The following is a 16137-nucleotide window of genomic DNA, read 5'->3' on the forward strand; positions in this document are numbered from 1 at the left end:
AAGCAGAGACAAACAAACGTGTTCCAAATGAAAGAACAGGAGAAGTCTCCAGAAAAAGAAGTAAACAAAATGGAGGTAAGCAAACTACTAGATATGGAGTTCAAAACAAGGGTTGGGGACACTCAAGGAACTTAGAATTTCAACAAAGAAATAATAAGCATAAAAAGGACATAGAAACCATAAAAAAGAACCAGTCAGAAATGAAAGCTATAGCAATTGAAATGAAGAATAACTTACAGGCCCTGGCCGATTGGCTCAGTGGTAGAGCGTTGGCCTGGTGTGTGGAAGTCCTGGGTTCAATTCCTGGCCAGGGCACACAGGAGAAGCGCCCATCTGCTTCTCCACCCCTCCCCCTCTCCTTCCTCTCTGTCTCTCTCTTCCCCTCCCACAGCCAAGGCTCCATTGGAGCAAAGTTGGCCCAGGTGCTGAGGATGGCTCTGTGGCCTCTGCCCCAGGTGCTAGAGTGGCTCTGGTTGCGACAGAGCGACGCCCCAGAGGGGCAGAGTGTCGCCCCCTGGTGGGTGTGCCGGGTGGATCCCAGTCGGGCACATGCAGGAGTTTGTCTGACTGCTTCCCCGTTTCCAGCTTCAGAAAAATACAAAAAAAAAAAAAAAAGAATAACTTACAGGGAATTAACAGTATAGTACTACAACAAGCTGAGAAGCAAATCAGCAATTTGGAATATAAGGAAGCAAAAAACATTCAATCAGAATAGCAAAAAGAAAAAAGTATTATATTAAATAAGGCCTTTGTTAGAGAAGAGGCCCTCATGCGCATGTGTTCAAGTCTGAATCCCCAGGACTCACACGATGCCTGGTAATGAGCAGGTGCTTAACAATTAATGGTTGCATTCACATAATTAACTAATAAGATACCATATTTGTATGGTGGTCCTGAGGACAGAGCATGCAGATCAGACGGTGAGGAAAGCTGCCTGTCAACTGACTTCCTTGTGGCTGTTATGATTCACATTATGATAGCAAATTGCCTAAGGTTGTGTCTGCAGCTCAGGCCAACGGGTCTTCTAATGACTTTGATGGAGAGTTTGCTACATATGGCCTTAAGTAGATTCATCACCAAAGCATATACCAGAGAGAGAATACGTTTCTGAAAACACACTTTTGACTGTTCCTAAGTACAAATTTACATATCAGGAGGTACAGCTTACTCAGATCTCTGGGACAAAATGAGTAGCAATGATAGGGTAATAGTAGGTTCCTTTCACACTCTCCCATTAAAAGCTTTTCCCTGGGTACTTTAAGGAAAAAAGCTTATATTAAAAACAAAAAGTAATGGGATTTGCAGACAGAAATCTGTGTTTAAATGGCATTAAGGCTGTGGTTCAAATCAACAGAAGCCAGGAAATCCAAAGTTAACCTTTATTCCAACTGTTAGGCCATTTTTTCCAACTCTGTCTGTGCCCGTGAGCAACCCTCCCTTTAAATTTCCTGGCTCTGGCAACCCAAATCCACAAGTTGCTTTGAATTACAGTACTCTAAGTCTGCTCTTTAATGGGAATATACCCTGAGGATATATGCTTACTTGCAAATGCTTTAATGTATAGTCACTATAAATCTAAGAGCCAAAAACTGGTAGTTTTTTTCTTTTTTCTCTCAAGTTCCTGAGATCCCCATTTGAATCAGTCTTGTCTTATATCTAGGTAGAAGGACTTGTATAACATTTGTGTTGCTAACTCTGATAAAGTTTATTTAATATTGCAGCATATATGTCACAGTTATAATTCCTTTTTTATTTACTTTTTATTTTTTTATTTAAGTGAGAGGAGGGAAGATAGACAGATTCTTGCATGTGCCCTATGGGGATCTACCTGGTGAGCCCTGTCTGGGGCCAATGCTCTGCCCATCTGGGGCCATGATAACAACCAAGCTATTTTTAGCACCTGCCCTGGAGGGAGACTCCTCTGAGCCATCCTCAGTGCCCAGGAACACCGCACTCAAATCAATAGAGCCATGGCTGTGGGAGGGGAAGAGAGAGTGAGAGAGAGGAGGGGGAGAGGAAGGGAGAAAAAGCAGATGGTCGCTTCTCCTGTGTGCCCTAACCAGGAATTGAACCTGGGACTTCCACACACCAGGTTGACACTCTACCACTGAGCCAACTGGCCAGGGCTACACAGTTATAATTCAAATGCATTTTTAAATGTTTCTTTTCTCTCTTTTCACCAGGCACGGCGATGACTTGATTGTAACGCCTTTTGCCCAGGTATGTATCATGCTGGACCTGGATCACTCTCACTCCATCCTGGATATAGCTTTTAAGTGTGACTTCTAAACCCTCCCATTTACATTATTCTGTTTCTCAACATTTGAAACATTTTTCTTATAGGTCCTTGCCAGCTTGCGAAGTGTGCGAAACAACTTCACTATCCTGACAAACCTTCATGGGACATCCAACAAGTAAGTATGGATTTTATGTGCAATTAGGAATCACTTTCATACAGACGAAACCATTGAACAACATCTAAAACAAACAAACACATGCACAGACTCACAATTTCATGGAAATCTGCCATCCAAGCTTAATTAAGATACATGATGAAATTTGAAAATAAAATGGAGTACCATAGTATTTTAGAACTGGTAAAATGTTAGAAATTAGTCTGGATCTTATTCATCTCTGTACCCTTAACAATTACAAGACAGTAGGAGTTCAACAAATAAGAATTTTTGTTGACTTTTATATTTACTACTTTGAAAAGTATGAATACTTATCAGTCATGGACATAAATGCTATTAAAATTCTTTTGGTATAGTTATTAACAAATTCAAAGATTCAAAGTTAAGATTAAAGGTACCAAAAAGTTCAAGTCCAAATAGTCTAATTTTTGATAATATATAAATAGGTTCACGCAACTTGATTATCTTCTCCTTTCTCCCCAACAAACTACAGAACCTTGACCTTTTCAGTTAACATCGCTGAACCTTCATTCACTCATCTGTAAAATGGAGAGTTTAAACTTGATATCCTAACAGTAACTTTCTTCTCCAAAATCCTTTTAACCTGAGTCTCAATGTGATGCAGTTCATTTGCCAGTATTTTAAAAGGTCATCACAGGGCTCACAAGGTCATAGAGTCCATGATCCTGGGATAGTAAGGCTGAAGAAGACCTTTGAAACCATTGATTCAACCTCTTTATTTCATAGGAGGGGAAACCCAGACTTACTAACAACCACATCATAGGTGATAGCCATACCGGGGCCAAATCCTAAGTCCCTGATCTTCCAGCTAGTGTTGGCTACGGAACACTCTGTCTCTTCATTCTTCGTGGAATTATTCATCACTCTCTATTTGCTTTGATCCAAATGTTCATGGGGTGGAGTTGCTAAAAGTGAGAGTAAAGCTTGTGTTGAAATTTTTCTTTTTATTTCACTGTTCTCCAACTTGGAACAGAATCTCCTCTGGGAGTTCTGCATACCCAATGGGATCTTTCCACCATTGTTCTCTCCTCTCCACCATTCCCCAGACTGCCACCAGCGTGGTTTTGCTCACACACTGTTTGACCATGTCACTCTCCAGCTTGAGGCATTTCAATAGTTCACTGTTACCATGCAGATAAAGTTTAAAAGTGGACACTTGGCTAGCAAAACACTTTATGCTCCAACTCAAGTTAGTTTGACTGATGGTTGTTTGGTTTATATTTGAGGCAATATACATGAAAACTAGATGCTTACCCAGCCTCTTTTGCAGTGGTACTCCCTGTTTAGCCATTTATTAAGTAATTCACCTGGTAAGTATTTATTTAGTGGTCTTATTCATTCATGCATATACGTATATATATTTTTTTTTTTTTTGGTTTTTTTTTGTTGTTGTTGTTTTCTGAAGCTGGAAACGGGGAGAGACAGTCAGACAGACTCCTGCATGCGCCCGACCGGGATCCACCCGGCACACCCACCAGGGGCGACACTCTGCCCACCAGGGGGCGATGCTCTGCCCCTCCGGGGCATCACTCTGCCGTGACCAGAGCCACTCCAGCACCTGGGGCAGAGGCCAAGGAGCCATCCCCAGCGCCCGGGCCATCTTTGCTCCAATGGAGCCTTGGCTGCGGGAGGGGAAGAGAGAGACAGAGAGGAAGGAGGGGGTGGGGGTGGAGAAGCAAATGGGCGCTTCTCCTATGTGCCCTGGCCGGGAATCGAACCCGGGTCCCCCGCACACCAGGCCGACGCTCTACGGCTGAGCCAACCGGCCAGGGCCTATACGTATATATTTTAGAAATATTTATTGAACACCCACTTGGTACCAGTCACTAGTGATACAACAGTGACCAAAGCATACAAGTTCTCTTCCCTTTGGGCTTACATTATAATAGAAAGTGCCAGGTAATACAGTGATGAAAGTCAGACCAGGTCTCTGACCACATGGGATCACATTCGAACAATTGTGGTCAGGTTGTTCTCCGCATGTTCTATTCTCCACATTGATTCTGGACATAACTGTTATCTCGTCCTACAATGTCTCTCTCCACCTGCCAGTGATTGCCTGACTAAATACTATTTGTCCTTTATAACTCATCTCTAGAATCACCTTCACCAGGATGCTTTCCCTGACCACACTAAGTCAGGCTGAGCAACCTCAGTGGCCCCAGAAGACTCTGTGAACCTTATCACACCGTTTATGGAACTCTGCCCACCCCTGGACAATGTGCTTCTTGGGGCCTCTTAAGAATTACATTCACTTTTCCTTGAATTTCCAAGAACAGGCAGAATCCCTGGCACATAGTGAGTGTCCTATAAATATTCATCATATATATGAATTCTGAGTAAATAATTATTGGAGAAAAAAACCACCAATTATTTAAGACATTACTTTTTCAGAAGTGATATCTTTTCTTTCCCTACCTTTTTTTTTTTTTAAATAGAATATGGCATTTGAGACTATCCTTATTGGCTCTGTAACCCAATTCTACCACTTGAAAATTATGTGACGGGCTAATTAACCTCTCTACATCTCAGTTTCCCACTCAGTAAAATAGGGTTATTCTGAGGATTAAGTGAGTTGATCCTTATAAGGTATTTATAACAGAATCTAGCACATAGTAGATACTCAATAAATGTGAGCTATTAAAATTGGTAGTTTATTTCTCTCCCTAACTCTAGAAACAGTGTAATACTTTGGGACTTCACATTCATTATTTCAGTTCAACCACCATAAATGGTATTCATGGAAGATACCGTTGCCCCCACAATGTGGATAAAGAAACAAAGCTTAGGGAGATTAAATGATTTGTGCAAGAACATAGCACTTCTGGTGAATAGTGGGGTCATACTTGCAACCTGCTATCCTGACTCTCATTGCAGTGCTCTTTTCATTCACTCCCTCCATTACGTCTTCTGGGTTGTGGGAAAAAAAAATTATTTTTAAAGATCTTAATTTTACAAAGGAGAGAGAGAAAAGAAAGAGAAAGGGGGAGGAGTAGGAAGCATCAACTCCTATATGTGCCTTGACCTGGCATGCCCAGGGTTTCGAACTGGCACCCTCAGCATTCCAGGTCTGTGCTTTATCCACTGCACTACCTCAGGTCAGGCCAAGAGAAGAAATTTCTGAAGTCTTTGATCAGAGAGCCTGAGGCAGAAACATGAGCTATGTGAGTGTTTTTAGGAATAAAAATATGAAGAATGAATCCCTGTACCAAGATGGTGAAGGTTGGAATTGGGGAAGAAGAAATCAATAAGGACACTTTCAAAGGCTTCTTAGCAAATGAGGACTCAAGATCACTACATTAAATAGCTCCAGGGAGCCAGGGTTGGGGGGAAGGGGGAGGGATCAGAGGGGTATCTTAAGTATTGGGGCATTCCACCTAACTCAGCTGATTAGTACTCAGCTGAAGGTACTTTCTCTAGAATTAGATCTTTCTATAGACTTGGGTGGTTTGAGCCACAAAAACCTTCAGGAACTTTATTACCCTCCGACCATGTTTGCCATAATCAGAGCTGACTGAGAGCCCATTCTCACACTCTGGCCGAGGACCATCCCTCAAATCATGGCCCTTTGTTTCATCTTTGGTCACAACCAAACCACACTCACCAAGTAGAATACATTTTCCGCAGTAACATCACTGATAATGATCTTTCTCAAATCCATACCCATCTTTGTAGAGCTGATCCTCTTACTGATTTCAAGTACTTTCTTGAAACCAACACCAATGAACAAAAATTCAAGACAGGGTCCATTTAATACACTGTGTTCTATTCTTAGATAGTCAATACCCTCAAACAGATAAAGAAAACTGAAGACAAGAATACCTGCCAAGAATGGATCCACCGTACTGAGAGCATTCCCTGACCCCCTCGCTCTACATACTCACTTATCCCAACAACTTAATGTGTGAGATTCACGGAACTCGGAAACTATTTTCTAAGGTATTTGTTTTGGGTTCTGGAGTGCTACCCCTTGCCTTGAATGTAACATTTAAACACTCATACATCCTTGGAGTGTTTTTCATGAGCTATCTGGAGTGTGGTTTATTATACGGGAAAGGAACTCCCACGTAGAACCATACTGCTCAGAAGTCAAGATTTTCTTTATCTTTTGGCTCTTTGCTCTGTGTAGAAGCATTCCATTGTCTCCTGAGCTCTCCCACCCAAAGGAGGAACATCTCAAAGTCTCATTGAAGTGATTTCCTGGTACTTTCATGAACTGTTCCATCGAGGAATGCTTGATTGGGCCTGTATTTCTTGGCTTCCCATTAAAACCTGTATTTTCTGGCCCTGGCCGGTTGGCTCAGTGGTAGAGCGTCAGCCTGGCATGCAGAAGTCCCGGGTTTGATTCCCGGCCAGGGCACACAGGAGAAGCACCCATCTGCTTCTCCCCCCCCCTCCTTCCTCTCTGTCTCTCTCTTCCCCTCCCGCAGCCGAGGCTCCATTGGAGCAAAAGATGGCCTGGGCGCTGGGGATGGCTCCTTGGCCTCTGCCCCAGGCGCTAGAGTGGCTCTGGTCGCAACAGAGCGATGCCCCAGAGGGGCAGAGCATCGCCCCCTGGTGGGCAGAGCGTCGCCCCCTGGTGGGCGTGCCGGGTGGATCCCGGTCGGGCGCATGCGGGAGTCTGTCTGACTGTCTCTCCCCATTTCCAGCTTCAGAAAAATACAAAAAACACACACACAAAAAAAACACACACACACACAAAAAAAACACCCTGTATTTTATTTGTCCCAAGAGTTAATTTTGAAAATATGGCTTTCATTTTAAGTTGTAAATTTAGATAAGTGCCCCTAAAGCATTTACTGCCTTCAGACTGCTGAAATCACATGTGTGAGTGAGAGTGCCTGCCATTCAGCAGTCTGACCAGGGACTGGTATTGGGGGCAAAGAGGTATATCCCCTGTCATTCAACAGTGTCACTAACCTCACAGATATCACCAGTGGCTTCAGGAAAGCATGGGACATCTCTGCATTAGAATTCTTCCAGGACACAATTCAATCCACTCACATGCAATCTTTGAGACAGAATTAATAACCACTTAATTTTTTTTTCCCAGTGTACAGCTGAAGTTTCTTTTATTGCTTTATGTATTTTGGCATGGAGTTTAAATTTGCTGAGAATAATAAAATTTTGAACATTCAGAGTTGGAAAGAGCTGGACAAATTTTCTCAGAGTACGTAGGGAAATATATGGTAAAACCCCTCACACAGGACCTGGCACATTGTAAATCTGCTGCCTGCTCTCCCCAAGTGAGGAAGAAACAGAGGTTCAGTGGGTTCCCTGCGGCTCTATGGTTGGAAGGAGCCAGAGTCAGATTTAGGATTCTTCTCTTCATATTCGTACTTCAGTTCTCTCTCCACTGTTCTTCAGGGCTGAAACGTATTCACTGCTGGGGCCATAGTAGCCTTCCTATTAATGTTACCTTCTTCAGCAACTCAGGCATATAACTTTTATGGTTCTTCCAGAAGTTGGGGACCACTGGAAACTGAGCAACCACTGCCATTTCTTTCTGGCACTCGTCTTCTAATTGGCACTTTAATGCCCTATAAGCCATAATGCAGTTTTCAGAAATAATTTATGATGTATCAAGTTCATTTATTTAAAATGGATTGAAGCTCTTTTTTTTTGTTCCAGGTCTAAGTGATAAACCAAATAAACATGGTTCTTGCCTTTTCACAGCTTATAGACACAGATGTGTATCTGAATTATGTAACAACTCTAAATGAAAGCTATAGTTTCAAAATTAACTCCTAAGACAAAAAAAATTATGTAATTTTTGTAATTTTAAGAAGCCATTGGAAGAATTAGGTGCCATGAGTAGCTATGTTATTAAGAAAGGAGAAATTTCCAGCACATAGGGTCTTTTAGTTCAATGTCTCCTTTTATAAAAGCCTTTTTTTGGAATTCAGGAAGTTAGGTAAAATAAAATTATTATAAACATATATTAATCCAATGACTACATAGTGAATACCTACTGTACTTTTTGCTCCATAAGACACACTTTTTCTCTCTCCAAAAGTGGAGGGGAAAATGCCTGTGCATCTTATGGAGCGAAAAATACAGTATTTCATTAAATATTTTAAACACACCATTTGGTTCAGAATTTTTTTTTTTTTTCTCCTTAAAACCCTAGGTGTGACTTATGGTCAGGTGCATCTTATAGAGTGAAAAATACGGTATATCATACCAAATATTTTGCTGATTCCAAGGTTACAAAGATGAATAAGATTCAGATTTGCTTATATTTCTTTCAGGTGAGTTGAGGAAATGGCCAGGAAAAGGGGATTTGTTATCCAGCATGAGCAGTGCTGTGTGATGGGGCAAGCATAGGAACTACAGGTAGCACAGGCAAAGACTCCATACAGCAGGGAAGGCTCCTCGGAGGAGGTGATGCCTGTGTGAAGTCCCAGCACATGTGAAGGAGTTTGTCACTAACAGAGGACGGGAAAGCAGTCAGCTGGTTTAAACTTGCAAGGGCCCAGCAACAGGAGTGCATGCTGTGTTTTAGTAGTAGGGAGAACCAAGACTCTATGGGGAAAAAGGAAACCAGATTAAACATTCATGTGATATTTGGCTCCTTGAATCATTTTCATATCAATGGTTCATTTAATCATCAATTCACCAATATGTATGGAGTTCCTACTGTTTGTGAGGCAAGTTGGTGGGTCCTGCAGAGGTTATACGAAAAAGAATCAGAACTGGATTCTGCCATCAATGGGCCACAGATTAATGATTGGGATGCCATGTGCCCATGTGAATTGTAACATGAGGAAATACTCCTAAAGGTATCAAAAAAGCACCATGGGAAATTAGAGAGAAGATAATTTTTAGCTAAGAGGATGACATCCATTGGAGAAGATGGCATTTGACCTTCAGAAGTGTAATTCTGACACCAGTTTTGATGTATGGTTTATTTTCCCCCATACATCAGAGCAATTCACCATGATACCAGCTGGGCACCCCACGATTCCACTCAGTTCTGACACTGTCTACCTGAAGATAGCATCAGATCTCACCAGTCCTACAAAACTGTCCCTACCCCCAGTTTCAGATGCCAATCACAAATCCAGGTTGTCACCTATGCTTCCTACTTACTGGCTCTAGATCAGAGGTTCCAACTACTCCTACCTTGTGTTTGATTAATTTGCTAGAGTGACTCACAGAACTAAATTTTTACTTACTAGATCACTGCTTTATCAGAAAGAGATGGAACTCAGGAATAGCCAGATGGGAAAAAAATGCATAGGACAAAGTATGCGGGAGCATCCACAGGCTCTTTGAACAAGCCAGTCTCCGCATGGTAACCAACCCAGTAACTTTGGGTTTTTACAAAGGCTTCAGTACAAACATAATTGACTAAATCCTTGGCCATTGGTGGTTGTATCAATCTCCATATCCTTCTTTTTTTTTTTTTTTTTTCTGAAACTAGAAACTGGGAGGCAGTTAGACAGGCTCCCACATGCGCCCGACCAGGATCCACCCAGCATGCCCACCAGGGGGCGATGCTCCGCCCATCCAGGGCATCACTCTGTTGCAACCAGAGCCATTCTAGCGCCTGAGGCAGAGGCCATGGAGCCATCCTCAACGCCCAGGCCAACTTTGCTCCAATGGAGCCTCGGCTGTGGGAGGGGAAGAGAGAGACAGAGAGGAAGGAGAGGGGGAGGGGTGGAGAAGCAGATGGGCGCTTCTCTTGTGTGCCCTAGCCAGGAATGGAACCTGGGACTCCTGCACGCCAGGCCAACGCTCTACCACTGAGCCAACCAGCCAGGGCCCATACCCTTCTTTCCTTTCCCCTGAGGTCCAGGGTGGGGCTGAAAGTTCCAATTCTCAAATCACAAGATTGGTTCCTCTGGCAACTGGTTCCAGGGACTTTCCAAAAGTCACCTTATTAACGTAACAAATAACACCTTTATCATTCCTTTCACTTAGGACATTCCATGGGGCAATAGGAGAAAGACTGAATTTTGAACTTTATTATACATCACAGCAAGTTAGACGGTATTTAGATTTGTGAGTTTGTGCAGGGAGAGCTTCCCTCTTAGGGCAATGGCTTGAGCAGTGTTAGGAAAGTGATAGCACATGTTCAAGAACAAGGAAGAGATAAAATCTGGCCTTGGCAGTGTCTGAGTTAGCTCACTCATTCATTCATTCCTTTATTCAATAAGAACTTACTGAGTACTTGGCATGTGGAAGACCATTCTGGGTTTTAGAGATTCAGTAGGGAACAAGTTGTTCCCTGCCTGCATAAAGTTTACACTTAAATTAAGGAGTTCTGTTTTGAACACTATCTGAACAGTGCTTTTTAAATTATCATTCTGAAGTGCTACTAAGGTGAAGTATGAGATGCATAAGCACAACCAGACAGTCAGTGGTTTGAAATGAAGTGTCAGGGAGGAATTCAGAGAGAGAAACCAAGGAAAGCAAACTGAGAACAAAAAGCAGAGGACTTTGAACCAGGTTAAGGAGTTTGAAATTTAATCTCTTAATTTTTCTAAAAAACAGTCCTCTGTTTGAGTACTGGTGTTATATGAGCAGGTGGAATCACAGAAGTTACACGTCCTTTGAATTCAGGAAGACTTAGTTCGGAATCCCATGCCAGTTATAAACCACATGTACATGTTTCTTAACCTCTCTGGGCTTCAACCGCTTTATCCTTAAAATGAGATAATAACGTTCCCAGTGGAAGCTTAAAAGTACTTAGCACAGTGCCCAGCAGAACAAAGCAGTCGTTGTAGGGCAATCTCCCTTCCCTTTCACACAGGCCACAAAGGCTTTACAAGTACCTTGCTAGGATCCCCTACCTAGCTAATTAATGTGATTCATGTGAACCCTGTCCATCAGACCCCGCTGCTATAAGATATAGTTGCCTAGAAACTATATTACCCCGAAGGGATCAAAACTAAATTTGGAGCACTTAATAAAAACCTAGGGAAATACCTATGTGGTCACCCCTATAGGGAGCCTTTTCCCTTGCAACACCTTTGCGGGCCGTTCTCTATCATTTAGAATTTGGCCTCTTTCCCAAACTTGCCTGTGCATCACAATTCATAGAGAAGTAAAAAATTACAGATTCCTAGGCCTCGTCCTAGATATACTGAAATCTACTCTCCAAGGATAGGGAACGGTTTCCTTATTTTTACAGTTGCCCACGTGAGTCAGACGTCACCTATGTTTAGAGACCCACTGGCCTAGAATCCCACTCTCTTGCTCCTTGCTAATATCCTGCTGATCATTAATGAGTCAGAGAGTCCTCTATACCAGCGATTCTGAAAATGTCATTCGCACACCAGTAGCATCAGCTCATGGGCACTAGTCAGAAATGCAAAGTCTCAAGCGTGCCATAGGCTGACTGCATCAGAAACCATGGAGAAAGATCCAGCATGGCTCAGAAAGCCTCCAGGAGATCCTGATGCACTCCAATTTCGGAAGGCCTCTGCTCTGTACTATTTCTGGGAGGTTCTCCGGTAATGCATGGGGAATGCAGGAGCACTGGGCAGATCTGCAAAACATAAGAAGGATGGTGAGGGCAGCCAAACTGGTATGTGGGGGGAGAAAAAGTAGAAACAAAGAAAAACAAGAAAGAAAAGGAGAAGCAGTCCCAGTATCTGTGGAGCATGACTTTGCTTGTTCCATTTGGATCTTGACGTCAGCAGGTTTGTTATGATGTAGAATAATAAATACCCAGTTTCTCCCTGAAAAGACCGCTCCATACACTAAGGAACTCGAATTAGCATTCCTAGTGGCTGTGTGACCTTTGGTGAGTGGCTTTACCTCTCTGGGTCTTGGGTCCCCGAGGTGCAGAAATGAGAGGCCTGGACTGATTGATCTCTAAGGGCTCCTCAGGCTGTAACTTTCTACAGCACTGCCTGAAGGAGCTGGGATTCGCTCTCACATTTGTTACCCTTCCTGAGCAAGGATATCCTCTTATGAGGGCTTCCTAGCGCAGGGAAACTAAAACGGAGGAGGTGGTGAGGGACCTGGAGTAAAGGACTTCCTTCCTGGAGTGTAGGAGCATCCAGGAATCCGTGCACAGGGAAATTCCAGGCCGTCTGGATGTGAGAGAATTGCAGTCATCTACGCATGTTACAGGAGCCCGCCTTCCGGAGAAGGCATTATGTCACTTGATAGCTCATTGTGACCTGGGAAACTCCTCAGTGATCTCGGGGAGAGTATACTCCTACAAAGACTCAGACGCCTTTTCACTCTGTCTCCACAGGAGGTCCCCAGCTGCTAGTCAGCCCCCTGTCTCCAGAGTCAACCTGCAAGGTAAGCCGTGCCATGGCCTGTCTACATGTTTCAGAATAATAAGTGTGCCTCTTACGCAGAACCTTTTCTAGCATAATAGCATTTGTTTGTGTATCATGGCCCTCAAAAGTGTTTCTCTTGGTGACTTTTTTTTCAAAAGCATACTAGAGCTTGACCTCATTTTTTGTGAAACTGAATGAAAAGCTGTATCAAATGATTTTCCCATCACATGTATGCCCGGACTTTCAGAATGTGATAGATGAGCGGTAATGCTGCTTCCCAGAAGAGGAACAGGAGGCAGAGCTGTAGTGATGGTGCAGCTTGGCCTCAGCTTGCTGGCCTCGGCGAACTCCAGGAGACCTAACCTCAAAGGCCCTGTTGCCCCCGTTATCCTGAGGGCCCCCCAGGCTCTGTTAGTGGTTTTCCTCTCCGCGTCAATCATAGATGCCCCTTGAATCTACACTCTTTCCAAGTGTGAAACCAAGGGCTTTTTTCTAGGTCACAAATCATTTCTTGTAGACGTCACCCAATTTTTTTTTTCCTCAGAGGTGTTTTTTTTTGTTTGTTTGTTTTTTTACTGCTTTTTCCCTTTTATTATAAGGGCCATTATTTTTTTCCATAAAGCCTTTGATCTGAACAATAGTAGCTATATTGTGTAAAACCCTCAACTCACTTAAGCAAATTAAAACAAGCATTTTTTTTTTAAATTTTGGTTTTGTTTTGGGTTTATTCTTCTTGCCAATTGAGCTTCAGAAATTAGTTCACAAGAGGCAACTTACTGTCAAAACGTGTTTACTTTTATATTTGTGAAGGAATGATGTTACTTCTTTTCTAAATAGCTTAGGAAACAGTACCTTCATATTAGTTTTCAGTTTACCAGTTTTGAATTAGAAATGCCTTGTGCCATTAGACAATTTCATTCAAATAGAAGAATTTTTAAAGTTCCATAAACAGATTTGAAGTTAAAAGAACATTAAGGAGTCAAATAGCAAAGTGGTTTACTAAGCTTTAAATGAGTTCAAAAGTAATAACTATGAAATATATGGTCAAAATGTTTATGTATTATCTCCATGCAAACTGTCATACTATGTGGACCCATTCCTTATAATCTATCTTCTTGGCTTCCACTGATATTTTTATTTTTATTTCCTCTCATCTTTCATCTCATTTTTCTGAAGTTGGAAACAGGGAGGCAGTCAGACAGACTCCCGCATGCGCCCGACCAGGATCCACCCGGCACGCCCACCAGGGGGCAATGCTCTGCCCATCTGGGGCATTGCTCTGTTGCAACCAGAGCCATTCTAGCCCCTGAGGCAGAGGCCATGGAGCCATCCTCAGCGCCCAGGCCAACTTTGCTCCAGTGGAGCCTTGGCTGCGGAAGGGAAGAGAGAGACAGAGAGGAAGGAGAGGGGGAGGGGTGGAGAAGCAGATGGGCGCTTCTCCTGTGTGCCCTGGCTGGGAATCGAACCCAGGACTCCTGCATGCCAGGCCAACGCTCTGCCACTGAGCCAACTGGCCAGGGCTTAGGTAACATTTTTTAAAGTGCAAAATGGAGTTCTTCCCCTTGACCTGACCTCACTAGTGTGTCAGTGGTCCCAAGTAAAACCACAAGACACACAAGTCCAATAACTTTTAGTGAGATTGCCTAACTGCACCTAATGTTTCCTCCGACACTTCCATGTTTCCAGCAGATGTTATGTTCTCTTACTGGCGCCATGGCCATAAGGACAATGGAAATAACACAAAAACCCAACTTTTATTATAAAAGAAGGGAACAAAGGCATTAAGTTTCATTGTTATGTTGACTTCTGAAATATTTATGGAGCATGCTTTAAAAATATTTTTATGAGGGCCCTGGCCAGTTGGCTCAGCGGTAGAGTGTTGGCCTGGCATGTGGAAGTCCTGGGTTCAATTCCCAGTCAGGGCATAGAGGAGAAGCACCTATCTGCTTCTCCACCCTTCTCCCTCTCCTTCCTCTCTGTCTCTCTCTTCCCCTCCCACAGCCAAGGCTCCATTGGAGCAAGGTTGGCCTGGGTGCTGAGAATGGCTCCATGGCCTCCACCTCAGGTACTAGAATGGCTCCGGCCGCAGTAGAGCAAAGCCCCAGATGGGCAGAGCATCGCCCCCTGGTGGGCATGCCAGGTGGATCCCAGTTGGGTTCATGCAGGAGTCTGTCTGACTGCCTCCCCTCTTCTAACTTTGGAAAAATACAATATATATATATTTTATGAGGAAATGATTGAGAACAAGAACAAAAGTGAAAAAGGAAGATATTTGGTAGAGTTTACTTCTAAAGTGCCATAATATGAATCAGAGAGAAGAAAATAGTACTGTATCTATGGACTTCAAAAGCCTAGTGTGCTAATGTACTATTTCCTTTAGAAGTTTATAAAAAGAAAGTAGATAGAGTGTTTTAATATAATACTGGTATTACATACTTGGAGATTAAAGGAGGTGGTTTAGAAAATATCATTTTGTCATACTGGCCTACCAGTGAGACACCTTCACTCACATTTCTGTTAGCCAAATTTTCTCAGATGCACCAAAAATTTGAATCAGTTCAAATATATATATATTTTTTATTCAGTGAGAGTAGGAGAGGCAAAGAGACAGACTCTTGCATGCGCCCCAACTGGAATCCACCCGGCAAGTCCAATAGGGGGCAATGCTCTGCCCATTTAGGGTGTTGCTCTATTGCTCAGCAAGCGAGCTCTTCTTAGCATCTGATGCAGAAGCCATAGAGCCATCCCCAGTGCCCGGGCCAACTCACTCCAATCAAGACATGGCTGCAGGAGGGGAAGAGAGAGAAGCAAAAAGGGAAGAGATAGAGATAGAGAAGCAGATGGGCGCTTCTCCTGTGTGCCCTGATCAGGAATCGAACCTGGGACATCCACACACTGGGCCGACACTCTACCACTGAGCCAACCAGCAAAGGCCCAGTTCAAATATTTAAACTATGTTTTCTTCTTCTTGTAATAAATACATTAAGAGAAATGTGATGTTTATGGTTTTATAAATTAGCTCTTTAACCAAAGATGCTGCTGAAAAGGTCATTTTGTGCTATTGGCACAGTAACTACAGCTTGGCAACTAGAGCCTTTTGCTAGGTTCTTTTGAAACAATGGAACAAAGAAATGACAATACCACTTAGGCAATTTGTTTTTGTCCGTCATTGTGGCAAACTACAAATATCCTGGCTTTTCATCGGGAAGGGAATGTAGTGATACCCAATTATTACATAATTATAGGTTTCAAAATCTTACTGCTGAAACACAGTCAAAAGAGAAAAGAGGACACAGACACATCCTGTGTTTTGTTCTTATTATCAGCTTAAATGAGTCAGGCAGATTTTTTCCTGTTATTTTAATATTTATCAGCATATGACAAAGAGGTGTGTTTAAATAGAAACTTTAAAGGGGAATGAAAAATAAGTGGCTCTGAGCAAACAGAACCGAAAGCCA

At 42.9% G+C, this 16137-nt stretch overlaps 1 protein-coding gene across 2 annotated transcripts in view; it reads left to right on the forward strand.

Annotated features, from left to right (window-relative positions):
• Window positions 1-16137, forward strand: part of PDE4B (phosphodiesterase 4B) — a 523623-nt gene that overhangs the window by 401975 nt on the left and 105511 nt on the right. For both annotated transcript variants that reach the window (XM_066376496.1, XM_066376497.1), the window contains 3 exons: window positions 2184-2220; window positions 2344-2414; window positions 12649-12698. In XM_066376496.1, coding sequence (XP_066232593.1) covers window positions 2184-2220; window positions 2344-2414; window positions 12649-12698 — 158 coding nt within the window. The remainder of the gene's footprint in view (window positions 1-2183; window positions 2221-2343; window positions 2415-12648; window positions 12699-16137) is intronic.

Source organism: Saccopteryx leptura, chromosome 3 (assembly GCF_036850995.1).
Source record: "Saccopteryx leptura isolate mSacLep1 chromosome 3, mSacLep1_pri_phased_curated, whole genome shotgun sequence".
Classification (NCBI taxonomy): domain Eukaryota; kingdom Metazoa; phylum Chordata; class Mammalia; order Chiroptera; family Emballonuridae; genus Saccopteryx; species Saccopteryx leptura.